Source organism: Notolepis coatsorum, assembly GCF_963971535.1.
Source record: "Notolepis coatsorum genome assembly, chromosome: 1".
NCBI classification, from domain to species: Eukaryota; Metazoa; Chordata; class Actinopteri; order Aulopiformes; family Paralepididae; genus Notolepis; species Notolepis coatsorum.
Window position 1 is genome coordinate 86,059,787 of NC_140165.1, and position 27,779 is coordinate 86,087,565.

The following is a 27,779-nucleotide window of genomic DNA, read 5'->3' on the forward strand; positions in this document are numbered from 1 at the left end:
TAAAAAAAAAAAATCATTTAATCAGATGAATCACTTTATTCAAATTGAGGATTTAGTTTGAGGATATTTATAAAAAAAATAAAAATAAAATAAAATAAAATAATTTAGAATTATTTTTAAATTATTATTAAAAACGAAGGTTCGAGCATCGGTTCGAAAAACCCTGACGAAGTTCAAAGCCCAAAAACAGGCTTCGGGGCCAGCCCTAGTAGAAACAAATGCCTTTTTACATGCTGTACTGCAATAGTGTCTGTCAAATGAGCCATACCATTTCCCCATAGCTATAATATAGAATATACAAATAGCTCCGCAAAGATCATGAATTATCGCAAAAACAGTCACGAAACGCCGGCCTACTAACCGCAGGATGCATGGGCACTGTGGCAGAGAAAGAGTTAATAATAGGATCTATATTTGTTTTATAAACATTCCCCCAGACCTCAACACAATGACATGTATGGCACAACAAGTGAAAAATACAATAATCAAACATTTCTGATTTAACAGCTCCCTTGTTTTGTACAGAATGCCAACAGATTTGGCTAATTTACCTTTTATATATTGTATAATATGTGGCTTCCAACAGAGTTTGTGATCTATAATCACACCTAAGAATTTTGTTTCATATACTCTTTCAATTTCAGTTCCATTTAAATTCAGTTTAATTTCACAGTCGGTAGGAACACCACCAAATACCATACATTTAGTTTGTGGCAATGCCTAAAATCGAAGAAAAATTATTAGGCCTATATCACTGTATATATCATATCATGTCAAATATCATATCATGGTAGGGATGGGTATCGTTAGGATTTTATCGATACTACTACTCTTATCGATACTGCTTAACGGTTCGGTACTTTATCGATTCTCTTATCGGTTATTTTAGATTATTATTTAAAAAAAAATGTTTTACAATTTATTATTTGAACGGCTTAAGGCTATTATCTGTACTTGATATTTGTTTGTTGTGTTGCATATTTGAAATAAACTTCAATCAAATCAAACCCCCCCCTCTTAACACTTTGTATGCCACTCACGGCTATTCTCGGGTTTACGCCCCGACCGTTGAATGCCACGTCACGAGTATTCTCTGGTGTTTTTTTTTTATTAGCGATCTGAAATCATATTGCATCACGCGAGCCTACCGTTGGAGATCCAGGGACCGCCGGCGCTCGGATGTGAAAAAAGCACCCCCTATCGTCTCCCAGATGGTAAATCACCCTTTTGGAATGGACTCAATGAAAGTGAATAGGAGAACGGATTTCTGACTCCACATTTTACTTCTCACTGATGCAGCCGGGGTCTACCAGAGTTCATTCTGGAGCCTCTGAGCCACGGCGAATATGGGTTATACTGTACACACGATGGATCAATACATTTATCGATTTTTTTGAATGGCGATCGGAAATTGGAATAAACCATTTGGATACCACCTGACCTCAGGTAAGGAATCTATGTTATCAGTGTTAGGATAATCAGACTTGTTTTCACGGATATATAAGCGTTTATATGATATGTGATATGGCTGTTTTGACTGTAAAAGCCATGAGGAAATAAGAGCAGCGATTATCAGCGCACGGCACCAGCGTGCGCACACATATACTATCGATCATCTAGCGTTTATTTGAAAACGATTCATAAATAGGCCGACAAATGACAACGTTCTGGAATATTCCAGTAAAAGGCGATTATCATAGGCATGGGTTGTTTTTTCCCCGAAAACAGGTGATTTTCAAAATGCTATCAAACGGAAATTAAGTGATAAAAATACAATCTGCCTTGACAATGTTGACTGGAAAATGATTCTTTGATAAGCGACGGGCAGATTAGACACATAACCATAATTTAAAACATAGATTAGGCGATATTAACGTTAACATTGGCCGTGGATGGTGGCATTCAAGGGGGTAAAAAGGAAAACACGGCTGGTGCTCAAAGTGTTAAAAAACAAAAACATGTTTACCCTGGCCATCTATAAAACATCATGCTAAAACTGTTAAACAAATGTCCTACTCCCCTAAAGAAAGAAATATATAGCAAACGTGACTCAGTTATGCAATAGTGCTGCTGCTTTTTATTTTGTTAAAATCTTTTAGTTAAGACTAAAAAATTACTACAACGATTTCATGACGGCTTCCTGTCCTCGCCGGAAGTGCGTTGGATACCTACCTTATCGTTAAATTAAACACTTCATGGAAATGGAGTAACGTTAACGCTATGTCGAGTTCATACGTGTAGTGTAGTATGAATGATGAACTCTGCATAACGTTAACGTTAGTCAGTTTCAGTGTTGCTGGATGGTACACTCTATTAGCTCCGTAGCTAACGTAGCTAGCCACGTTAACGTTACATTTAACAACAGAACAGATTGTTGCTAATTAAACACTTCATGGAAACGGAGTAACGTTAACGCTATGTCGAGTTCATACGTGTAGTGTAGTATGAATGATGAACTCTGCATAACGTTAACGTTAGTCAGTTTCAGTGTTGCTGGATGATACACTCTATTAGCTCCATAGCTAACGTAGCTAGCCACGGACAGGCACCTCCCTACCCGTGTATGTGTGAGCGGCTCGCGACAAGTGTGTGTAATGGCTTGCTGCCTCGCTTCTCATGCAGACAGAGAGGAGAGATAGTTGGCAACGTTTAAATTCCTCTGGAAAAAAAATCATAATAATAATTTCTCGAGTATCGATAGCAGTACCGATAACGTCGGAGCTTATTAATACTCAGTTTTTTTTTCTAATTTAGTACCGGTTCCCGTTTAGAACCGGGGTCCGGGGGGCAACCCTATATCATGGTGTGCTAATTGATGCATAATTTTCTCCATTCATTCATAATGGCAGATTCATTGTGCCGTCAGTTAATTTGTATCGTGTTTAGGCATAATAAAAAATATTGTTGGTTTCCTGTTGGTTGTCAGTTTGGCCATGGATAGGTAGGGAATTTATTTAATTTTTTTTATTCTTTCCCACGGCGACTATGGATAGGGAATTTCTTTATTTAATTAAAATGTTCACAACAACATGGATGCATGTACTCTGCCAGCATGTTTAATATCCATAATACTAAATGTTTGACTAAGATTTCTATGAAACTTTATTCTTATAAAAAAAAAAAAAAAAAAAAAAAAAAAAAAAAAAAAAATTATTTTTTATATATAATATTTTTTTTTAAACTCATACAATATATTGGGTCGCACCTAAATCGGCAGGGTCGGTCGGCAACCGGAAACCAACCATTATTTTTGTTAGGCTTTACCTTTGTTTTGTGTGTATTTGTAAATAAAAAGAAACAAAAAACAAAACAACTATGGCTGACCTCCACGTCGTCTGACACCATCTTTCCTCACGACAGCAGATTTCTGCCAGGGGAACTCAGGACCACTGAAGTCGTCTCTCTCACTGCCCACTGCTTCAGGAAACACCAACTCGGTGCCTATGTGAATGAAACAAGGCACACGTCGTCATGGTTACACTACAAACCTTTTTCATTACTTCATACCAAATTTCCACTACTGTTATTTTCATTGAACAAATAAGTAGGGATGTCCCGATTCGGCCCCGATCACGCGATTTTCCGAAGATCGGGATCGGCAAAAAAAATAAAGGGGATTTTTATTTTTTTAGCTTTTTATTTTTTATTCAACAACAAACATGACCATGTTCACGTCTTAAACTCATACTGAGGCCTTAGTTTTGGTTTTAAATTGCATATCATCATTCATTTATTTATTGTCACACAGAGCAGAAGAATTTTGCCAAAACAAACCAATAGTATCCAGCTGCAGAATGGCAGACCAGCCACTCTCAGACCCAATTTTTTTATTTAAATTTTTTAATCCCAATTTCTCACATTACATTCACCCTAAATGTTGACGTTATCCAGGTGAAAAGTTAACTTAATTCAAGCGAGGCATTGCAATCCTTGGCATAAATCATTTGATGTATAATTAAATCAAAAGAAATGCATTTGGGTCTGAGGTGGCTGGTCTGCCGTTCTGCAGCTGGATACTATTGGTTTGTTTTGGCAAAATTCTTTCCCGGATCGGGAAATATCGGTATCGGTAGATACTCAAAATCACATGATCTGGATCGGGAGCAAAAAAACGTGATCGGGACATCCCTACAAATAAGCAACCTTTACTTTAACTGATTTGAAATACTTTTTAAAAGGGGCACTTGAAGCCGATTTATTTTGCACACATTTATTTAGTTTGACAGTTATTGAGTAAATTAGTTTTAATGTGGCCACCAGTGATGTCATCGGGGACATTGAATCCTTGTTTTTTTTAATTACAGCTCCATGAAATGATGTAGAAAAAGAACAATACCTTGTCTGATACGGATGGCTACCTTATCATTGACTGCTTAAATTATGTAAAATCCTGGATGGACATAACTTTTTACGTCTCAATGGAAACAAGACAGAGATTATTATGTTTGGACGTGACCCATCAGATTATCCTGCTGGTTTTCTGGGGCCCTTAACGTCAAACATCCGCTCCTCTTTCAAAAACCTTGGTGTGACTTTTGACAGCGCCTTTAAATTTGACAATCGGGTTACCTGTTATTTTTATTTGATTCCTAGCCAAGGTAAAGGGCTATCTCTCCCCCAGTGATTTAGAGAGGGTAATCCATGCTTTTATCAACACACGGCTGGATTATTGCAACTCGATGTATGTTGGTATCCCGACCAGTGACTGTTGCATCGGCCTGCATCGAGCAGAATGCAGCAGCCCGTCTCCTCACAAGCGAAAGCGTGACCACATCACTCCGGTCGCGGCCTCGCTTCATTGGCTCCCAGTGCGTTTTAGAATTGTTTATTTTTTTTAGTTCTACATGGGCTGGTACCTCAGTATCTGTCTGAACTCCTGCACTTTCATGCTCCTGTCTGAGCACTGATATCAGCCAATCAGCTGCTGCTGGTTGTCCCCAGGGCCCTCATTTATCAATTTTCCTCAGAAAATGTTCTATTTCCACACGTAAGCACAGAATTTAGAATGTGTGCACGCACAAAAAAAACGGGATTTATCACACGTGCGTACACAGGTCCTACGCACACCTGTCATGATAACTATCACCGTGGTCCTACGCCGAGGCTCGTGCACACTTTCACGTATTTGCATACCAAAACCGCCCCGATTAACCATATACGGTAATGGACCACCCCCATGAAATGTGGAAAAATGGACTAAACCGAGGGAAGCGTGTTATGAGACAGGCTGACAGACGTGTACACGTCAGCGTTTCCGTTAGCCGGTAATTACCGGTATTTGACCGGCAAAATCTGTTGAAGTCCGACATATTTAATCTCTCCGGTGAAAATAATTCCCTGAATCTAAGCACAATTTGATTATTTGAATTGTATTAAAATAGACTAAAATTAAATAGCCTATGCAATGAACGAAACAATCATTACATTTGTTTCATCGTTGCTTCTAATAATGACAACGACGTTGTCAGCGAGAGCTTAGTGCTGGGTGTGCGAACTTTTGTGAAGCTGCAGAGCCGGAGCAGCAGCAGCACAGTGCAGTACTCCAGCAGTACTCCAATTCAATGTTGGGTGGGGGGCGCTGCTGTGCGGTCCCCAGAAAAGAGCCAATAACAGCTGAATCTGCTGCTCTGCATCGACATACTCTCGCAAATAAGTCATTGGGAGGTGGAGAGAGAGAGAGAGTCGTCACGCAAACCCACGATAATGTTGCCGTCTCTCTCTGCCAAATTTCTCAGTTCTTCGCTTGATATAATTAATACAAATGTCCAATATAACGGAATTCGTTAGCTCATAAAAATGTGATTATAACAGACTGTTTATTAATGTCGGGCGACTGCCCACAGACACCTATTTGATTTAAAGTCAGCAGCAGCACGAGTCTCGGGACTTATTTTATTTGGAATATGACTTTATACGGAAAAGTAGCCTAGTTTTAAGTAAAAATATTATAAATCTACATGCCTTGATGATGTCATTCTTTTGTTTTGTTGTCATTCTTTTGCCTATCAATTGTTTTTAAGCTCAATAAACTCTGACCGGAATTTCTCTCATTTGACCGGTAGATTGAAATCTACCGGACACTGAGGCCGGCAACAATTTTTTCTAACGGAAACCCTGGTACACGTACGGTGATGTCGGATATGATATCTATTAACCATTGCTGCCTGGGCAGCGCAAACACTAATAAAGACCGTGCTGGAATATGACTGCCTTTTTCCGTTTTGTTTGATTAATACCCAGGGATTAAAGTTCTCCTCAATTTTATTCCAAATCGCGACGGATTTTCCGTCAATTTTCTACCTGCTGCATATGACTTCTAGAGGCATACAATCTATTTTGATGTCAGTATTGGGTAGCCTATATAAACAATAATACGAGAGCATATACAAGAACAATGAATCTCACTGCCATGTATGATGTAGCCTGCCTATGTGATCAATACAAACTGAATTCCATCATGTTTGTGTGCGGGAGCTCACAAGGCTGTTGTCACAATGGGTGGTACAGTAATAACAGTCTACACAATATCACGATGGACCATGCCATGTAGCCTATGTTCTATTATGACATGATCTGTGACGACAAATGTTCTAGAATGTTTGATTATGACAGCATGCCTATGATCAATAAAAACGCGAACTTGAATCCCATCATCATATTTACATAGTCTGTCCACTATCTTTATTACTTTGTTATTCCCCCCCCCCCCAATTGCATTTAATGGCTGAATGAATGAAAACTTTATTTAACAGATTGCAGAATGGGTACAATACAGTACGGCTCAATACACACAATTGTTAAGGGGATGCAGACCAGAGAAAGACTTTTGTCTCGTTTACATCAGGGTCCCCCAACTCGAGTCCTCGATATCCTCGCGGACGGACCAGTATACCTTTATATCATATCATATTCATATCATAGTTTACTCTATCAGCCTACCAGCATGTAATACGTTCTGTTAGAACTCAACTCGTTATTATTTTGCGCATAGATTGCAGAAATACGGGGACGTTTTGATTTAGGCTTTGACACAGAATACAAGTCATGATATCACCCACACGATATATGCTCTGTGTCCAGAGCATGTATGCTTTTCATTCATTTAAGACACATTTATTGCAAGGGTTTTGTATACACAATACACATACACTCAACAAATAACCTCTGTCTGTTCTCGTTGCAATGCGTTTATATCGTGGGTGTTCATATGACTTGTATTCTGCTTACAGCTTCGGGGTTCCACTCATTACGTTTAACAATGGCAAAGCCTTTTAAATATAATCAAAACGTTCCCGTATTTCTGCAATATATGCGCAAAATAATAACGGGTTGAGTTACGCGGAGCGCAGTCAGTGCTTATTTCCGCGTTGTAAAAATATTCTACCACCGGGCGTCAACTACGCATGGTCCGACCTGTGCTTAAATATACGCACAAAGTCAAGCACAAGTTCAAATAGATAAATGCCACACTTTGCTTAGGAATGGTCGTACGCACGGCTTAAGCACATATCTGTGCGTACGTCAGGTTGATACATGAGGGCCCTGGACTAGGCTGAAGACCAGAGGTGACCAAGCCTTTGGTGTGGCTGCCCCTAGGCTCTGGAACAGCCTGCCCTGCACATTAGATCTGCCCCTGGGCTCTGGAACAGCCTGCCCTGCACATTAGATCTGCCCCTGGGCTCTGGAACAGCTTGCCCTGCACATTAGATCTGCCAACAGCCTGCCCTGCACATTAGATCTGCCCCTGGGCTCTGGAACAGCCTGCCCTGCACATTAGATCTGCCTCTGGGCTCTGGAACAGCTTGCCCTGCACATTAGATCTGTCCCTGGGCTCTAGAACAGCCTGCCCTGCACATTAGGGGCCTTTCTCACTCACCTATTCGGTTCCATTCCATTTCGTTCTAGTCCATTCCGAGATCTGATGCGAACCCCCCTCTAGTTTGTGTACACACTGCAGTCTTGGTTCGCTACGGGTTCTGTTTACGGTTTGCCTTTTGAGCGTTTACGCTTGCCGTAGGCGATGATGTCACGTTCGAAAATGTAAACAGGAAGTGTCTTAACACGACGGCGGAGACTGGATGCTGATATAAAATGAACAAATAACCAATAAATATGAAGTTATATTTGAACCTCTGTTGTCAAGCCTTGTCAATATAACCCACCCCATTTTATCACGAATGGATGGTGTTGTAGAGTCCGCTTTTGAGCGTTTTGCAGGGTTAACCATAACGCTAAGCTAACGGCTAACGCTAGTTAGCTTAGCCTTTTACTAGTAACATTGCTGCATCGATTATATTGAATGTCATTGATCTACTGGTCGACCACTGCCGACTGGTTGGGCACCACTGGTCTAATAGAAATAAATGCATTCGAACAAGAAAGTATAGTATACAGCAATGGCTAACGCTAAGCTAACGGCTAACGCTAGTTAGCTTAGCCTGTTCAGCAGCTAACATCCCATCGCTCGTGACAATTATATTACATGTCATTGATCTACTGGTCGACCACGGCCGACTGGTTGGGCACCACTGGTCTAATAGAAATAAATGCATTCGAACAAGAAAGTATAGTATACAGCAATGGCTAACGCTAAGCTAACGGCTAACGCTAGTTAGCTTAGCCTGTTCAGCAGCTAACATCCCATCGCTCGTGACAATTATATTACATGTCATTGATCTACTGGTCGACCACGGCCGACTGGTTGGGCACCACTGGTCTAATAGAAATAAATGCATTCAAACAAGAAACCAATGTATAGAAATAGCATGGCAAACAAAAATTGCCAGGCCTAATGCGAGCCAGAAGTGCTGTGCTTTGTAACGTGGCTTCATGTTTTCATCCACTGAGCTGTGAGGTTCCACATGCTTGTTTTTGGTTGAGGTCTGAACTCTCAAATTGCCCATAAATATCGTTTTTGTGGGTATTCTCCAGTTGTTGCTGTGTGGTGTTATCTGCCCAAAATTCAAGCAAGCATGACAGTAACGACGTTGTGTGTCACGCCCCCCGCTCCCCGAATCCGAAACCACCTAATCCAACTGGCCCAGGTTCAGCGGGGGGTAAAACGAATCAGCGCCGGTTCGATCCCAAAAGGGGTGTGCCCGTCTGAGTGAGAACACTCCCCCCCGTGCCCCGGGGCGGTGATTCGATCCCAATAGCTGAGTGAGAAAGGCCCTTAGATCTGCCCCTGGGCTCTGGAACAGCCTGCCCTGCACATTAGATCTGCCTCTGGGCTCTGGAACAGCCTGCCCTGCACATTAGATCTGCCCCTAGGCTCTGGAACAGCCTGCCCTGCACATTAGATCTGCCCAGTCCCTAGAGATGTTAAAGTCCTCTCTAAAGACTCACTTCTTCTCCCTGGCTTTCAACTCAGGCTGAGCTGGGCACCCGATTTTAAAACATGTATCTCTGTACTGTACTTATTGTATCGTTGTATATTGTTGTATGGTGCTGTATACCATGGTATGTTTAAACATGCATCTCTGTACTGTACTTCTTGTATCGTTGTATATTGTTGTATGGTGCTGTATACCATGGTATGTTTAAACATGCATCTCTGTACTGTACTTGTATCGTTGTATGGTGCTGTATACCATGGTATGTTTTGTGCCACATTGCTTTCCCTGTGTTTTTATTTTATTTTTAGCCTTTTATTGACCCTTACAGCACTTGTCAAATACAGTTGTTTTAAATGTGCTCTATAAATCAACTTTGAGCTGTGTCGAGTTATTATTTTGTAGAGCTGTAATGTACTTTTTTTATCAGATTAAACAAAGTAATAATCAACAGATTAATCGATTATCAAAATAGTTGTTAGTAGCAGCCCTAGTAGAATTATTATTATTATAAGTAGGGATGTCCGATATTATCGGCCTACCGATATCATCGGTCGATATTGGCATTAAAATGTGATATCGGAAAATACGGGTATCGGTTTTCAATAATTTTTATTTATTTTTTTTTACATTTCTATAACCTTTATTTACCCAGGCAAGCAAGTAAGAACAAATTCTGATTTTATTTATTGTCAAAAGTATGCATAATGTTGTGTTAATTCCACAACAAGAGATATGTAATGTTAACACTTTGACTGCCGGAAAACGCTTAAAAGCGTCATTCCCGGCCATGCTCAAGTTGCCAGAGGACGCTTTACAGCGTCCTTATATCAATATTTCAAAAATCTGCGATCGGATTCATATTTCCCCTCCGCTGGCCTGAGATCCACCAGGAGGACCCACTGAGCTCTCTGGCGGTTCAGGAGCGCCATCTGGTGGCCGATCGGCGCAATCGCCAAACAGGAAGTGCTATGGAGGTTGTGCTGGTCGGCCGTATTACTTCCGGGCACTCTGTTTGGCTACCGGGACTCGATCTCGACACAATACATAGCGATCGATTGCCAATAACTCGATAAACAACATGATTTGGACATATATACTATTATACAAGCTGGAAATGGACCCGATATTTCTACATACCATAATAGGTAAATGACTGTTCCACGCTCATCGCCCAACGGCGCGAGGAGGATACGGTAAGATTCAGCGTTATTTTTTATCGTATTCCATATAAACTGTTATGATGAACATATGACCCACACTAGATGAATGATATAACGCTGCCCACGGAATTATAAACGATCCCCCGCCCATCCGGTCATCATCAGATCATACGTAGATCATTCTAGAAGTACGTCCAATTGAAATTTTTTATATCGCCCCGATTGCCATCAAACTGTATTTCATCATCAATATAATGCATTTGGGGCTATATATCACGTTCTGGAGAAAGCTGCAGAAAGAGATGAAAACATACTTATACATTAGACCATACTTTACTATGAATATGTGAATGAAAAAGTTTAACGTTGCTACACAATGAACAATACATATAGGACTTTGAATGGGCCCTAATAATGGCAATGTAGCAATAGAATTTAAAAAGTTATAGCCCTGCAAAGAAGGGGAATTTCTCCATAGACAAATAGCGCTGGCAATCCACAGTCATTTTCCGGATTTCTGGCCGGCACCCATAGTGTTAATTACCTGAAATTATTCCGTTTCTTTGGGGGGGGGGGGACCCTGCATATATCGGTATCGGTAATTAAGAGTTGGACAATATCGGTGTATCTGTAAAAAAGCCAATATCGAGCATCCCTAATTATAAGCCATTTCTCATGCTGATGTAGGTACATTTTTGGAGCGGTAAAAAAAAAAAGCATTCAAATAGCGATTTGTGTAGATTCCCAGGGCAGTGATAGATTGAAGCTTTGCAGCATTCAGGTCAGCCGGGGAGGAAACAAGAACACCTACCTTTCGGTAATCGCATTAAATCCAGTTGTCCATTTGAAGTGATGATTGGGACCGCCAAGTCATGATCACTGCCACTGGAGTCCGACTCGTCCACCCCAGAGTGCCTCCTCACAGTGGAAGGTTTCCTGGAAGGTCAATAAGAAAGAATGTGCCATATTAGAATCACAAGACACCATTTTCTAAGGGTATACAATCATTAAGCCAGGACTGGATGGGACACTGGGACAGTGTACCATTTTCTAAGGGTATACCATCATTAAGCCAGGGCTGGATGGGACAGTGTACCATTTTCTAAGGGTATACCATCATTAAGCCAGGGCTGGATGGGACAGTGTACCATTTTCTAAGGGTATACCATCATTAAGCCAGGGCTGGATGGGACAGTGTACCATTTTCTAAGGGTATACCATCATTAAGCCAGGGCTGGATGGGACAGTGTACCATTTTCTAAGGTATACTGTCAATAAGTTTTCACCCACCTCCTTGAAGCAGAAGTCTTTGGTGCAGATGCAGAGCTTCCGGCCTGCAAAGGAAGAGTTTGTCAGTTAAAATGTAAAAAATAGTGGAAATAAACGAAGACAGTGGACTCAAATGTACAAGGTGGCCTCTAGATCCCATTGCCGGGAAATTATATTTGTACATTTATTTATGTTTTTCCAGTGATAATTATGATGTTATGGCATTTCAGCAAGGCAAGTATCTAGACACTGACATTGTAAAAGGCTGCCATGTACAAGCTGACTGAGGCTCACTAAACTCCACAGTGCTGACTGAGGCTCACTGAACTCCAGTGCTGACTGAGGCTCACTGAACTCCACAGTGCTGACTGAGGCTCACTGAACTCCAGTGCTGACTGAGGCTCACTGAACTCAGGGTTTCCCATTAATTACCTAGACTGTGGTGACATGCATTATAAATGGCTTTTTTCAGTGTCTAGCATTGTATTATAGTAATAGTAGTTAGTATCAATGTGTCTGTGTCTCTAAATACCATATTGGCGGATTGCTCTCATTCATGTCCGACTATTTCCTGCTCCAGTTAATTAGGTCATTCTGATTTGACTCGCATCGTGACGTAACGACTCGAGGCGAGGATGGAGCGGATAGTGATCCGATTGGCTCTGTGGTTGGAGCCAATGCCCGCCCACAACCTAGGCAGCCCACACAGCGATAGCAAACAGCGAGGCAGATAGTGTAACCCGACACCTGACTGCACTCTGCGAGGGAGAGAGATAGAGAGAGCAGCGTTTGTTTACACAGGCACGGATAGGGCTGCCGCGGTATTGATTTTTTCCTTACCGCACAAATTTGCGAAATATTTCCTACCGCCGCGGTTACCACAAAAAAAAGTTTGAATGCATTTTTTTCTTTTTTTTATTAGTAGTAGTCTACTCTTTATAGCATATAGCCTGCCTCTAGTCTAAATGTCTATCTTTAGAGGATGACTTTGCAGCATGAATAGTGTTTGGGATTCGGCAAGCACGCATTCGTTATTGAAAGTGAAACACGGATTCGAAGTCTCCCCTCTGGTCGTGCGCCGTTCACTCGGTGTCGCTGGCAGCGGTGGTAGCGCCCGGCAGTTACCCCCCCGACCCTTTCTTCTTATTATTATTATAAAGTTACTACTTGTTATGATTAACAAAGGCATTCGATGTGTGTTCTATTATGATATGTGTGTAGTGTTCTGATAACGACTATTGGTGAAGCGATGTCGAGATTAATTTGGTTTGGCAGCGGGAGCTAGATTTGCGAGAAGCATGCAACTGCAGAGCCGCAGAGCTGACAGTTGTGCGTGCACAGTGCAATACTCCAATTCAGCCATTGGCAATTCAGCTGTTGGGTGGGTGGCGCTGCTGAGCGGTCCCCAGACTGGACCTGAGAGCGCCGCTGGCTCTGCGGCTCTGCAGTTGCATGTTGTTCATTGGGAGGCGGAGATATAATAGTCATCACGCAACGTTTATATTTCACGATAATGTTGCCGTCTCTCTCTGCCAAATTTCTCAGTTCTTCGCTTGATATAATTAATACAAATGTCCAATATAACGGAATTCGTTAGCTCATAAAAATGTGATTATAACACACTGCTGTATTTAATGTCGGGCCGACTGCCGCGCATTGCTTTGGTTGAGAGTATTATTATAAAAAACAGCGGTGATGCGGTATTCAGCTAAACTCTGCGGTGGGCGTGATGTAACAGCGATACCGCGGTAATGCGATAACCGCAGCAGCTCTAGGCACGGACGCAGTTTGTTTACACAGGCACGGACGCAGCGCTTGTTTACACAGTGCTCCGTGCCTCAGTCTCCCTCTATCTCTCTCTGTCTGCCAGTCGCAGACTGTGTGGATGACTGTCACTCAAAGTGCTTATGGGCGGAGCCAGGCCAACACAGCCTGAAATCCAGATGCTGGGAAATGGCTTTTGAGTACTTGATTAGAAATATAAAACAATGCATTTTTTTTTATAAAACCTTAGAGGTGTTCCATAGACTCACAGGAATTGTGTAAAGTTGCCCAAATAGTGCTAGGAATAGCAATGCATGTCCCCTTTAATATAAAGTTTGCCAATAGGGATGTATTGGCAGTGGTAGTAGTCGTAATAGTAATCCACTATATATATTTATTTTTTTTTCAAAATAATAAACCAGTTCAACACAGGTAACCACTTTTGCTTCATTTCTTTGATGGCTCAAATGTATGCTCTAGTTCAGTGCTTCCCAATCCTCTCCTCGAAGCACCCCAGCCGTTCCATGCATTTGTTAAATTCCACCACCAGCACACATTGATTCAACTAATAAAGGGCTAGTTAAGTTGAATCAGGTGTGCTGGTGGTGGAATTCAATTTAACAAATACATTGAACGGCTGGGGTGCTTCGAGGAGAGGATTGGGAAGCACTAGTCTAGTCGATTTTGTGTGTTGAGCACAAAGTTCATCATAGATCTAGCCTCTTTATTTTGCTCTCATTTAACTTTAAAATGTACACAAAAAATGCCCCCGGACCTCCCTAGAGGGTCGGAGGTTCACCCCACAGTCTCTGAAAATCCTGTGGGAAACACTGGAACTCCACAGTGCTGACTGAGGCTCACTGAACTGAACTACACAGTGCTGACTGAGGCTCACTGAACTGAACTCCACAGTGCTGACTGAGGCTCACTGAACTCCACAGTGCTGACTGAGGCTCACTGACCTCCACAGTGTGCTGACTGAGGCTCACTGACCTCCACAGTGCTGACTGAGGCTCACTGAAATGAACTCTCCACAGTGCACACAAAGTAGACTTCAGTGACCTCCAGTCAGACAGGAGCTTGTCCCCATTGACATTGCATAAACTGTTTAATAACGTATTCCAAGTTCAAACTACACAAGTATAGCCCTGATTTGCACTCGAAAGCTCCATATCAGAGGCTAGAGCCATATGAAATCCGCGTTCACGGAATCGACCAATAAAAATGGAATCAACTGTAAAACGTGGAATATTGCAGAATTTGGCCTAATCTTGACTGAAATTCCGTTTTTGGGTGGAACGTTTGGTGCAAAGCAAACATGATCGGGGAGGCGGGGACACTCGGTGTTCGCTCTGCTCATGCGTCTTGGTGCTCCATTGATATGTATGAATTGTTCCAAGACGCAACCCAAGTGACTCGCCAATGTGTTGCAGACACCCGACAAATATCTAGGCATAAAAAAAAATAGTTTGTTTCCTGTTGGTTGTCAGTTAAGGCCATGGGTAGGTAGGGAATTTATTTTATTTTATTATTTTATTCTTTCCCACGGCGACTATGGATAGGGAATTTCTTTATTTAATTAAAATGTTCACAACAACATGGATGCATGTACTCTGCCAGCATGTTTAATATCCATAATACTAAAGGTTTGACTAAGATTTCTATGAAACTTCATAAAAAAAATTTAATCTTTAAAAAAAAAAAAAACTCATAAAATATATTGGGTCGCACCTAAATCGGCAGGGTCGGTCGGCAACCGGAAACAAACCATTATTTTTGTTAGGCCCTAGCATGTTAAATATATGGACCCTATTGGGGACAAGCAATGACCTACAGCCAATGACAGTGCAAGACACGAGAGAGAGACCATTCTGCTGTGGTTGAGTTACATCGACTGAACTAGTGAGGGGCCGCAAACAGAATTAAGAAACTGTCTTAAAGATGTAGGAGCTGTCTAATCTGAAATCAGAACAAGAAAATTATTAAACTGTTCCGCCAATTGCTATGTTCGATGACCTTGCTGTATTATTAGTCTCCATTAGTTGTCATTCATGAGTTTAAGAGACATTTTAAAAAGGTGATGGGCGGAGATCTGTGAAATAACCAGCACATTACCAGAGTGAAATAACCAGCACATTACCAGAGTGGAATAACCAGCACATTACCAGAGTGGAATAACCAGCACATTACCAGAGTGAAATAACCAGCACATTACCAGAGTGGAATAACCAGCACATTACCAGAGTGAAATAACCAGCACATTACCAGAGTGAAATAACCAGCACATTACCAGAGTGGAATAACCAGCACATTACCAGAGTGGAATAACCAGCACATTACCAGAGTGGAATAACCAGCACATTACCAGAGTGGAATAACCAGCACAATACCAGAAATAACCAGTACATTACCAGAGTGGAATAACCAGCACATTACCAGAGTGGAATAACCAGCACATTACCAGAGTGGAATAACCAGCACATTACGAAAGTGGAATAACCAGCACATTACCAGAAATAACCAGCACATTACCAGAGTGAAATAACCAGCACATTACCAGAGTGGAATAACCAGCACATTACCAGAAGTAACCAGCACATTACCAGAGTGGAATAACCAGCACATTAGCAGAAATAACCAGCACATTACCAGAGTGGAATAACCAGCACATTACCAGAGTGGAATAACCAGCACATTACCAGAGTGGAATAACCAGCACATTACCAGAGTGGAATAACCAGCACATTAACAGAGTGGAATAACCAGCACATTAACAGAGTGGAATAACCAGCACATTACCAGAGTGGAATAACCAGCACATTACCAGAGTGGAATAACCAGCACATTACCAGTTGGCTTTGTTCTGCTAAAACCTTGCCTTGTGCTTTCTCCAGGGTATTCCTCTGACCAAAACCTGTGTCACTTCTTGCATGTGTTTTCATGACAACACATCGTTTGGAGATGATGTTTACATTTACATTTACATTTAGTCATTTAGCTGACGCTTTTATCCAAAGCGACTTACAAGTTCTGTACGACAAGCCATCAGGAAGAGCACAACTCTATCAGCTGAGTAACAATGTTCATCAAAGTGTTGAGTGCTACAGTGTAGGTTAGTTTATTAGGACAAGTGCATGACAGTATGGTTAGTTAGGGTTAGATTTTTTTTTTTTTATATCAGATAATGGTTGAAGAAGTGAGTCTTTAGTCGACGGCGAAAGATTGGACGTGTTTCGGCTGTCCTAACTGGGGTGGGTAGTTCATTCCACCATTGTGGGGCAAGGACTGAGAATAGGCGACTTCTCTTTGATGTTGTCGGTAGGGATGCCCCCCGGACCCCGGTTTTAAACGGGAACCGGTACTATTAGAAAATACCGGAGTATTTATAAGCTCCGACGTCCTCGGTACTGCTATCGATACTCTAGAGCAGTGGTGCCCAACCAGTCGATCGCGATCGACAGGTAGATCGCGGGCTGATTTCAAGTAGATCTTGATTAATAAAATTTGATTATAAAAAAAAAAAAAAAAAAAATTTTTTTTTTTTTGCTAAATCAACTCTTCCTCTCCTTGTTAACTACAACAAGCAATGCTGTTTGTTATTTAAGATGAGGTCGGACTCGGCACTGACAGATGTGTTCATTATGCTGCTTTTATAAAGCCTCAAATGACGGCTTACAATATACAATTTTGGCTGGTAGCTCTCGGGCTAGGTGGTAAATAAAAAAGTAGATCTTGGTTCAAAAAAGGTTGGCCACCCCTGCTCTAGAGAAATTATTATTATTATTATTATTATTATTATTTAAAAGTTGCGAACGATCTCTCCTCTCTCTGTCTCTGCACGAGAAGCGAGCCGCAGCAAGTCATTATTACACACACTCCTCGCGAGTCGCGCTACACATACAGGTACTTCGTTCTTATACATACGGGTAATCCTTAATGAAAGCGCTTTCTCCGTGCTGAAGACAGCTCTGAGTCTGCATGTACTGAGTCGTGATGGCAGATAGAGCGAAGCGTTCTAAAGTATGGATATACTTTACAAGGGTCAATGCCGACAACGCACGTTGCCACAAGTGCAACAAAACATTTGCCAGTAAGGGTGGCAATACGAGCAATCTATCAAAACATTTGTTGGCAAAACACGATATTAGTGTGCAGAAATGCGCCGTATTCGACTGCCTTGCGCGCAGTGGTCCATATGCATCCACGTCCACTGCAGCCGGTAAGCCAAGATACAGAGTTTCCTAGGCTAATAACGAATTATTACAAATAGGCTAATAAACAAAATAATTGTTTAGCTACAAATACTACAATCTAAAAACTTTTTATAGATCGTCAAGCTGAGGCGTCAGCCACCAATGTGTCCCAGGCCAGTGAGCCCAGGGCCACCACACATCCTCCCTCTACCTCCACCACCCAAAGTCCTTTCTCCCTAGCAGCTAGAGGAAGGATGACAGGATAGGGTGAACGAGTGTCACAGGGCTGTGACAAAGTGTGTTGTCAAAGGCCTGCACCCGTTCTCTACAGTGGAGTCCAAGGACTTTAGGTAACAACTAATCATTCAGTGTATATCGTTTTTTTTTGTATACATAGTTGTCTAACTTGTCTGTTGTTGTTATAAGTTATTATTGAAGCAGCTATTCCCACCACTCCACACATTTACAATAATTCAATCATTTCTAATCTTTACTGTAGGGAGACAGATGACCAATGCTCTCAACTGCAAATATAAAAAGCATTAAAAAATTATCAAAAAAAAACTATAAGAGTATCGATAAAGTATCGAACCGTTAAGCAGTATCGATAAGAGTAGTAGTATCGATAAAATCCTAACGATACCCATCCCTAGTTGTCGGTCACGAGCGACTCGTTCATAAGAGCCGATTCATTGCCGTGAGCGTGAGTCGAATCGCTCACGTCTTGCAATGAGTCGTTTCGCGCTTTTGTTCACACCCCCCACCCCCCGGCACGCACAGACACACACACACAATGAACGGATATCGTCGATCGGGAGCTCAGCTGACACGTTTCTTCTGAGAAACTGAATGAATAGTAGTACTACCTATTGACAGACATTCCATTCCAAATGGCCCTGGCATCAGTGATCAGTACCTGGCATTGATCATAGTCAGAAACTGAATGAATAGCATACTACTTATTTGGTTGTATAGGAGTCGAGTGGCGCTAATGAGTGTGTCTTTTGTCAAACAACAGTAGCCTATGAATAGGCTATGACTAACATAACGAGATGAAAATATGCAATTGATCACTTGGTATGCTAACTGGTGGGAGCATTGGGAGTCGAGTGTGTATTTTGTCCAAAACAGTCATCCAACATTTACCAACAGTAGCCTACTAGTCTAGTGCATAAAACCACGTCCGGAAGCGCCACTGAACCGTGAATCGGATCATTGCCGTGAGCGTGAATCGAATCGCTCACTCACTGAAATGATCCGTTTGGCACATCAAGACAGGAGACCAGAGACTCGTAGGGAATAATTACTCCTGCTGATAGATCTTGTAGTGTGTAAACCCCCGTCGCTGATCAGTCATGTAGTGTGAACAGCACAGTGTGAAACCACAACGACGCCACATTACAATGTAGTGTGAACAGCACAGTGTGAAACCACAACCACTCCACATTACAATGTAGTGTGAACAGCAGTGTGAAACCACAACCACTCCACATTACAATGTAGTGTGAACAGCACAGTGTGAAACCACAACCACTCCACATTACAATGTAGTGTGAACAGCACAGCACGCAGACTATTTCTGAAGTTGTGTAGTGTGTAGGCTGTAGTGTGTATGCTACTTTATTGATACCGTTCTGCATTGTTTTTGACCGCCATGTTCAGGGTTTGTACACCTTTTCCAAGGCAAAATGCAAGCACTTTAAGCATTTTCAAGGTGCATTTTCAAGATTTTCCAGCATCTTATGCGGCTGTGGTAAATTAAATATTTACTAGCTAACAATATACTCGTTATCACTAGGGATGCCCCGATCGATCGGCCACCGATCGTTATCGGCCGATAATCAGTATAAATATGCGATCGGTGAATTCCGATAATGAGTCATATTCGCCGATCGCGGAAACCGATCAAGCGTAGATCTCACTCGCTGTCTGTCTCAGACACACAGGACCTGCAAATTGCCGCTGCTCCTCCTCCCTCCTCCCATGCCCGCACCCGTGTACAGTTTGTAAACACAGAGGACTGAGAGGAGGCTCTGCTCGAGTCTATAGTGCATTCGACGTGAGCTAACGTTAGCTACCTAGCCATCGTTACTGTTTAAACAAAATTACCCAGTCAACTATTCACTTTTAGTAGGCATTGTCTAACAGTATTTAGCCGGCTAACTACTGATAGCTCCTGATATCAACAAATGCTCCAGCAAGTCTAGTAGTGCATGTTGATACCTCTGTTAGCTCACGTTAGCTAGCTCGTGTTAGTTCACTGTTCAAAACGAAATGTCCCATTGAACTAAATAGTTCACTGAGTCGTTGTCTTAACGTTAGGCCTAACAAAATTAATAGTTGGTTTCCGGTTGCCGACCGACCCTGCCGATTTTTTTTTAAAAAAATATTAAAGTTTCATAGAAATCTTAGTCAAACATTTAGTATTATGGATATTAAACATGCTGGCAGAGTACATGCATCCATGTTGTTGTGAACATTTTAATTAAATAAAGAAATTCCCTATCCATAGTCGCCGTGGGAAATAAAAAAATAAAAAATAAAAAATTCCCTACCTACCCATGGCCAAACTGACAACCAACAGGAAACCAACAATATATTTTACTTTGCCTTATATATCCGGCTAGCAGTAGCTACAGATAGCTCCTGATAACATTGATTCGATGCGTATACGGGCTGAGGGCTTGCTGAATGTGATTTATACCAATACTAGGGTCCAGCTGCAGCGCCGGAGAATCCTGGCCGTAGCTGGAGGCTACTCAGTACACAGAGACAGTGGAGCTGTTTGTCGATAGCGATCATTTTGACTTGTTGCGTGGTGGCGATGTCTCACAGATAATACAAGTACAAGCCTAATTATATAATATATATATTTTATATTAAAAAATATATATATATAAAATAATTTTTTGTTTAAATTTTTTTATCAAAAATGATCGGTATTGGATCGGTATCGGCCGATATGGCTCACGACGATCGGTGACAAAAAACGTGATCGGGGCATCCCTAGTTATCACCATACATAACGCTTATATTGAAACACGTTGACAGTAGGGCAGTTTATTTTTTTTTATCTACTCTCTCCCATTTTTCAATTTTTTCTCCCATCCCAATTTCGTATCGTCCAATTCTACCCTCCCCTGTCTCGAACGCTGTTAGGCCATGCCTCCCACAAGCCGGCTGCAATGTGGACGAAGCCTTACATCACGTGTCCCCTCCGGTACTCGAGGAAGCAGCCATCGCATCTTTTCAAATTGCTCGCATATGTCCCTAAAAATATGTGTGTGCGAACCGTAAAACTCAATTACGCGCACGGTGTGCGAGTACAGATTACAGCCTCTCGTGTTTTTTTTCTCCGCCGCGAGAAACGTTAAAAAACTACAAGTCCCACATTGCACTCAAGCCAACGGTCCAATCACAGTAGAGTGACGTGACTGGTTTCAAGAGAAAGAAAGCAAATGACCAATCGGAAGCTCTCATTTGGCTTGTTTACTTCCTGAAACGCCACCATTGCGATATGCGAGAGTTTCCCGAGACATGTAACTTCTAGTCTTACCAATAGCAATATATTTTAGAACACCTAGATTTAGCGATAACAATAGTAATATAACGTTAATGCAACAAAACAAATGCCTTGCTTTGTTAATCATAACGTTGATGCAGTAGCGTATGCCGTTGTGTTGACTGTAACGGACATGATAACAACATAACACTGTGTACACATTCAAATTGCGATAATCGATTCTAACATTTTCAAATCGATGCAGTTGAATTTCCCCCTTAGGATCGATGCATTGTTACACCCCTACACCAAAGTCACTGGCCCACTGTGTATCTGTGTGTACAGCTAACTTGGCTAGCGTTATGAACAGCAGAGGTGGGCAATAGGGTCCAGCTGCAGCGCCGGACGGCCGGAGTGCAAGCGGTGTGACGTAATTGGCAGACTCGACTGTCAATCAATGGTCTACCTGACACGTAAACTCATAAACAATGTTTCTGTACTGGAGGTGTACAGTATTTCAATAGGCAACCCTGAAAGGAGTATTTCTCTAGAAGAGCAACACAGCCAAAACATAGGCATTGTATGCATAAAAGGGGCAAAAGCTAAAGTTAAGTGACTGTTACTTTTGTAGCAGTAGTTTGATTTGATAGTTTATTTGATAGAGACAGCACATGTTAATGAACATCAAGTACAAAATACAAAATGTAAACATGCAGGGTTGTAGCAAGAGCTAATTTACACACATGCACAGTACAAATATACATTTATTTTTGAAAAAAAAACTCTTTTACTTGAAATATTTTCACTGTGCTCCTAAATTTCTTTGTGTGCTCCTAACTTTTTTCATTTAGGAGCACCTGTGCCCCTAGTGAAAAAGGTTAGCGTAGAGCCCTGCTGTACCTGCATGGTAGTTTGTCCTGTTGATTTCACCACAGGACGGTTCTGGTTTGTCTGACCTGTGGAAAGATCATCAACTGTTACAGGGTTCCTGCGGGTTTCAACAAGTTACATTTAAGACTTTTAAGACCAATTTGAAGATAATTGTTTAGTCACTGTTAGATTAATGAGAGGTTGTACCATCATGTTTAGTCACGGTTAGATTAATGAGGTTGTACCATCATGTTTAGTCACTGTTAGATTAATGAGAGGTTGTACCATCATGTTTAGTCACGGTTAGATTAATGAGGTTGTACCATCATGTTTAGTCACTGTTAGATTAATGAGAGGTTGTACCATCATGTTTAGTCACGGTTAGATTAATGAGAGGTTGTACCATCAGCATCCTCCGTGGTTAGTCTGTTGCTGCTGCCCTCCACTGAAGAACGAGCCAGGTACTCATACAGTTTGGTCACCAACATACTCATTGTGCTGCAGGTGAACAAGAAGAATTAACACAGTTCAGTTAGATTAGACAGATAGCTAAACATTTAACCAGGACTCATACCCTTACCGGCCCGTTTTTAACATTGTGCAGCTTTTGAGATTTCTCAACACAAATAGATGTAAATGACCTTCCAAGATGGCGACCGGCATCCATAACTCCCCAGCCACTTCACATTATCGATAAACGTTGTACAAGAATAACAGAAGAAGAGCACAAATAAAGGCCTGCTCATGTAGTTCTCCATATTCCAACATGGCTGCCTGTAACACGGAAACCATTGTTTTTAGGGATGTCAGCGATCGGTATCTGCCGATATTCAGTATAAATATGAGATTGGGGAATCGTGACTTAAGTATCGTGGGGCCTCTGGTGATTCCCACCCCTAGTGGAAGACCAGGGGCTTCAAGGATTTAACCAGATCGCCTCAGGTGACGCATCATACAAGCCACCTTAGAGGCAAACCAAGTGCACTCACTGGTTATTATAGGTGTGGTAAAAACGGAGGAAAGACATTTTGCTGAAACATGTGCTAACCAGGTGCTGACCAGTTTCTTAAAGTGAAGGAGTGGGAGATAACGGACAATGTCACCACTATGCGAGCACTATACAGAGTGCTCGCAAGATGATAGCAGCAGCAAGGATTCCGCCATTCAAACATATGTTTGATATACGTTACGTTATATATGTTACAAAGCTAATGTTGAGCCCTCCCATTGGCAAGTGTTTGGTTATTGCATTGAAAACCAATGACACAATTTACATTTAGTCATTTAGCTGACGCTTTTATCCAAAGCGACTTACAAGTTCTGTACGACAAGTCATCAGGAAGGGCACAACTTGTGCGGTTGTTGCGGACACAACAATTGACCGATCATTTCTATTTAACATATATGGGTGAATTAGAACATTATGTTATGCAAGCACAATGATATCCAAATCTGTGTCAGCTCCCCTAGCCCCATATACACACAAAGCACAGGCTGCTAGAGAGAGTTTGTGTCTTTATGGACAGATATCCAATAAAAGGAGATTGTTTCTCAGTCTCTAAAAACACATCAATCCCAGGTAAGTGCATGACCATGTGCTACACCTTTCTTTATTTATATATATATTTCAAGTGTCCTGTGTTTGAGGATGTGGTCACCCTACCCTTGATACAAAACATTTCTACGTTGTTTTCCTTTAGGAGCAGATGTGCTCCTTGGGAAAAAGGTTAGCGTAGAGCCCTGGTCTTGGCTCTGTGGTGCTACCTGGCCTGCACTTTGCCACCTCTTGCTGTTTATGTAATATCGGATGGAGGTCTCCTATATTGATCCTATATAGTGCGCTTTAAAAGGTGCATTCACAGAGGACCAACAGATGAAAGGAGAACAGCAACAGCTCTAGGTCCCAGATTCAAGGACCCCAGGTGCATGCCCAAAGCAGAGAGGGAAGAGGTGTGGCAAACGCTGAGGGAGCTGCTGAAGGACAGCCCTCCAGAGAGGACATGGAACCAGAGCCACCCAAGAAAAAGATGGCCCTCTGGCTCCTGCTGATGGGGTCAAACTCAAGAGTCAGATGATGAGGCACTGTACACAGACAACTCTAGACCGGTAAAGGGCAGAGCCCAGTGCCAGCACGTAATTACATGTCCACTACACTGTTGTACACACAGACACAACTCTAGACTGGTAAAGGGCAGAGCCCAGTGCCAGCATAGATACATGACCACTACACTGTTGTACAGACACAACTATAGACTGGTAAAGGGCAGAGCCCAGTGCCAGCATAGATACATGTCCACCACAGTGGTGGTCGGCACACACATGTGCCCATGCTAAGCTGGCCCATATTGCACAAAAAGTACTTGGCTAAACCTGCGTCTACAGTGCCACACATGTATTTGTTTGATACACACAAAAAAGCACTGCCTATTATTGTGATTGACTTGCACTAACAAACTAAACTAACACAACATAATTTGGAGGAGTCATTACTGGATCTTGTAAACAAGTCACAGTAGAACAGTAATGCCGTGCTTCTCCTGCACAGAAACGAGGCATTTTCTTTTTGAAAGTGGTCACAGGCGAGGAAAGATAACTAACACACACATCCCGCGCAATGCTCGCTTCTCCCCTTCATTGGGGCTAACTCAGCTGCTAGATGGAGACCATAGTAAGGGACACTGTATTTCTGTAATAATAACCGTTTCGTATAAAGATATATAACGTTGGACCGTTGCGTTGCTGGCGCGTGTCAGCAGTTTGCGGGGGTTAGGGTCCAGAGAGAACAGAGATAACGTTCCTCCGGGTCGCGGCCATTTTCACCGGGAGGGACGTTGCTGCCTTTTTGTCAATTCTGTTAACAGTTTGGTTTGAAAAAAAACCTACCTTGACGTAAAACCCACAGTTCGCTCCATAGAAGTCTGCGCCCAGCCTGACGGTGCATATATTATTATTATACACGAAGATCCGTCTGCTGCTGTTCTCTTCAGTCGGAGCAACGCAGAAAGGAAACTAGATTAAGCTAGCTGAAGCTAGCTAAGCGATAAGTTATATCCAGTGTAGCGGCCCAGACGGTCCAGACACGGAGATATCACCGACACGCTTTCTATTTACGAAGTGTCATGGTTTGCGTTAAAATAACACGTTTGTCTCGAAACCAGTCGATAGATTTTGGGAGAGCGAGGCGCTTCTCTCGTGCGACGAGAAAGTATGAAGTGGAGGGCAGGCGTCATGTCCCACAGTCCTTTGCGACAGAACAATGCCCCTAGTGGTCGGATCCGGAAACGACCTGGACAGTAGAGCGGACCAAAAAAACAAAAGCGCTTGAAGGGAGGCAGTAGGCGGTAGGGTATATCTGCAGAGCCGCAAGCCCGACGTCTGGGCGGGGCTTCGGGGCTTGTACTCGGTTTGAGGTGGGACTTCGGGGCTTGTACTCGGTTTGACTGTGCGTGGGCGGGGCGTTGGGGCTTGTACCTTGTCTTGTTTCCTGTAAAACCCGGAAGTAGTCAGTTTGTGCTGTTTATTTTTAACCTTAACCCTAACCTTAACCTTAACCCTAACCCTAACCCTAACCTTAACCTTAACCTTAACCCTAACCCTAACCCTAACCCTAACCCTAACCTGCAACACGGAACACAGAAATGCAAATGCTGTCGAGTCCTCACTGCTTGTAATAATAAACAGCACAAACTGAAGCCCTGTCCACACGATCACGGGTATTAATGACACCGAAGTTTTGGAAAAAATAAACCTCTGTCCACACAGGTGAATAACCGCGTATAACCGCGTATAACCGCGTACTCACGGCGGCTGGAAAACCAGCAACCGATACATGTAGTACAATGCCAAAGCAGTAGGTGGCAATGTTGTTCAGACATGAAGGCCATTTCAACCAATCAGAAAAGGTTGAACGCTCACTACACTTCCTGCTTAAAAACAAAACAAAGCCACCATCTTTAAATACCTCAAGTTAGCCATTTAGCCAACGGAGCATATATTTTTCAGCAAAGAAAGAAAGTGCAATAAAAATGCAATAAACAAACGGATACATTCACTGTGTGTTCTGCCTCTCATTTGTTGATGAAACAAAACCAACAGCAACACAATTTACCACCAAGAGCAGATAGTTTAGTCTCACAAAAAGATCTCCGGTGTTGTTAGCTACATGCTAATGTGAATGGCATTCTCTATGTATAGTATATAGCTTACATGCTAACGTAATAATGTGGTAACGTTAACGCTAGTATAATGAATGGATGCAAACGTTATTTAACACATTGCAGAATGGGTACAATACAATACGGCTCAATACAAACAATTGTTAACGGGATGCAGTCTGGACTGGGTTCCTTATAACAATAACTTGACAACACATGAGTTTAGTTTAGCCGCAGCTACATGTTTACTCTGAGCGTCAGGTCAGGAATGCGACAACAGACATCAGTCGATCACAACACTCTTCAACACAGACGATACGTTTCGAACAAAAGTTTGTTACAATCATTTTCATATAACGCTACTTTGTGTAACAGGTTAATATGTCCCTCTTGTGAATTTCGCCAAAACACCCCTTTTTCATTGTTTTGTTTATTATTATTATTTTATTATCAAAAGTCTTTTGTTTTGAAACATCGTCACTTCCTGCCGAAGTGACGTATTTCCCTCTCGCGCCAGTTTCTCTCTTGTTGTTAAGAGAATCTAAGAACCAAGGCGCCATCTTGTGGCCAAAAAGGATAAGACAAGACATTAATTCCTGTGTTATTTGGGTTAACAGGGTGAATAAACAACCTGAGATCCAGTCCTGCTTGATTATTGACAGTACACCAGAACACAACGCAAGCTAAACCATCGGTTACATTGGTGCCGTCGACCTTCGGATTCATCTGTCATCGATGTTGTCTCGATCGCCGTGGGAAGCAGAAGATTGCCTCTGTTCCAAGTTGGTCACTCTTGGCCGTGTGGGGCATTTTGAATAAATCAAAGAAAGGAGAAAAATGTCAGGTATTTCTATGTCTTGTATGTCATAAATGTCTTGATGAATTGAAAATGGAAGACCCTTATGTAAACAAGACGAAAGTATTTTTCTGGTCTTCATCCTCTTAGCAGTTGTTTGTATTGAGCTGTACTGTATTGTACCCATTCTGCAATCTGTTCATAACGTTTTCAATCAACCAATCAATAGTAGGTAGTAGTGTAGACATAGTAGGTAGTAGTATAGACATTGTAGGTAGTAGATAGACACAGTACCGGTAGTAGTATAGATCCAATTACTTTAGAAAAGGGGGTTCCACAAGGAAACAGTTTGGGTCAGCTTCTTTTTCTATTATGTAAATAACATCTGTGATCATTTAACTCACTCCCGGTACCATATATATGCCGACGATACAGTTATGTATTCTTGTGCTCCTTCTCTTGAGGCTGCTGTCACAAATTTACAGTCTGATTTTGCCTCCTTGCAGCATACTCTCATTGATTCAAAACTGCTATTGAATGGTAGCAAAACAAAGGCAATGGTAGGCAACTAGCTAGGTCAACTGCCTCTCCCCCCTCTATTTTCACCCTTGATGGTTGTTCTATTGAAGTTATTGAAACTTACAAATACCTTGGCATCTGGCTGGACAAGAACCTAGATTTTAAACATCATATTGATGCTTTAATAAAAAAAAACTTAAATTCACAGTTGTTTTTT

The 27,779-nt window shown here is 41.9% G+C and overlaps 1 protein-coding gene across 2 annotated transcripts in view; it reads right to left on the reverse strand.

Moving 5' to 3' along the window:
• The window catches only part of LOC311227408 (transcriptional regulator ATRX-like), a 183,642-nt gene extending 158,340 nt beyond the window's left edge, over positions 1-25,302 (reverse strand). For both annotated transcript variants that reach the window (XM_084313034.1, XM_084313033.1), the window contains exons 1-6: positions 24,977-25,302; positions 22,497-22,591; positions 22,124-22,179; positions 11,786-11,829; positions 11,307-11,431; positions 3,325-3,441 (exon numbers count right to left, since the gene is read on the reverse strand). In XM_084313034.1, coding sequence (XP_084169160.1) covers positions 3,325-3,441; positions 11,307-11,431; positions 11,786-11,829; positions 22,124-22,179; positions 22,497-22,591; positions 24,977-25,005 — 466 coding nt within the window. In that variant the 5' untranslated portion in view covers positions 25,006-25,302. The remainder of the gene's footprint in view (positions 1-3,324; positions 3,442-11,306; positions 11,432-11,785; positions 11,830-22,123; positions 22,180-22,496; positions 22,592-24,976) is intronic.
• Positions 25,303-27,779: the final 2,477 nt, after the last annotated feature.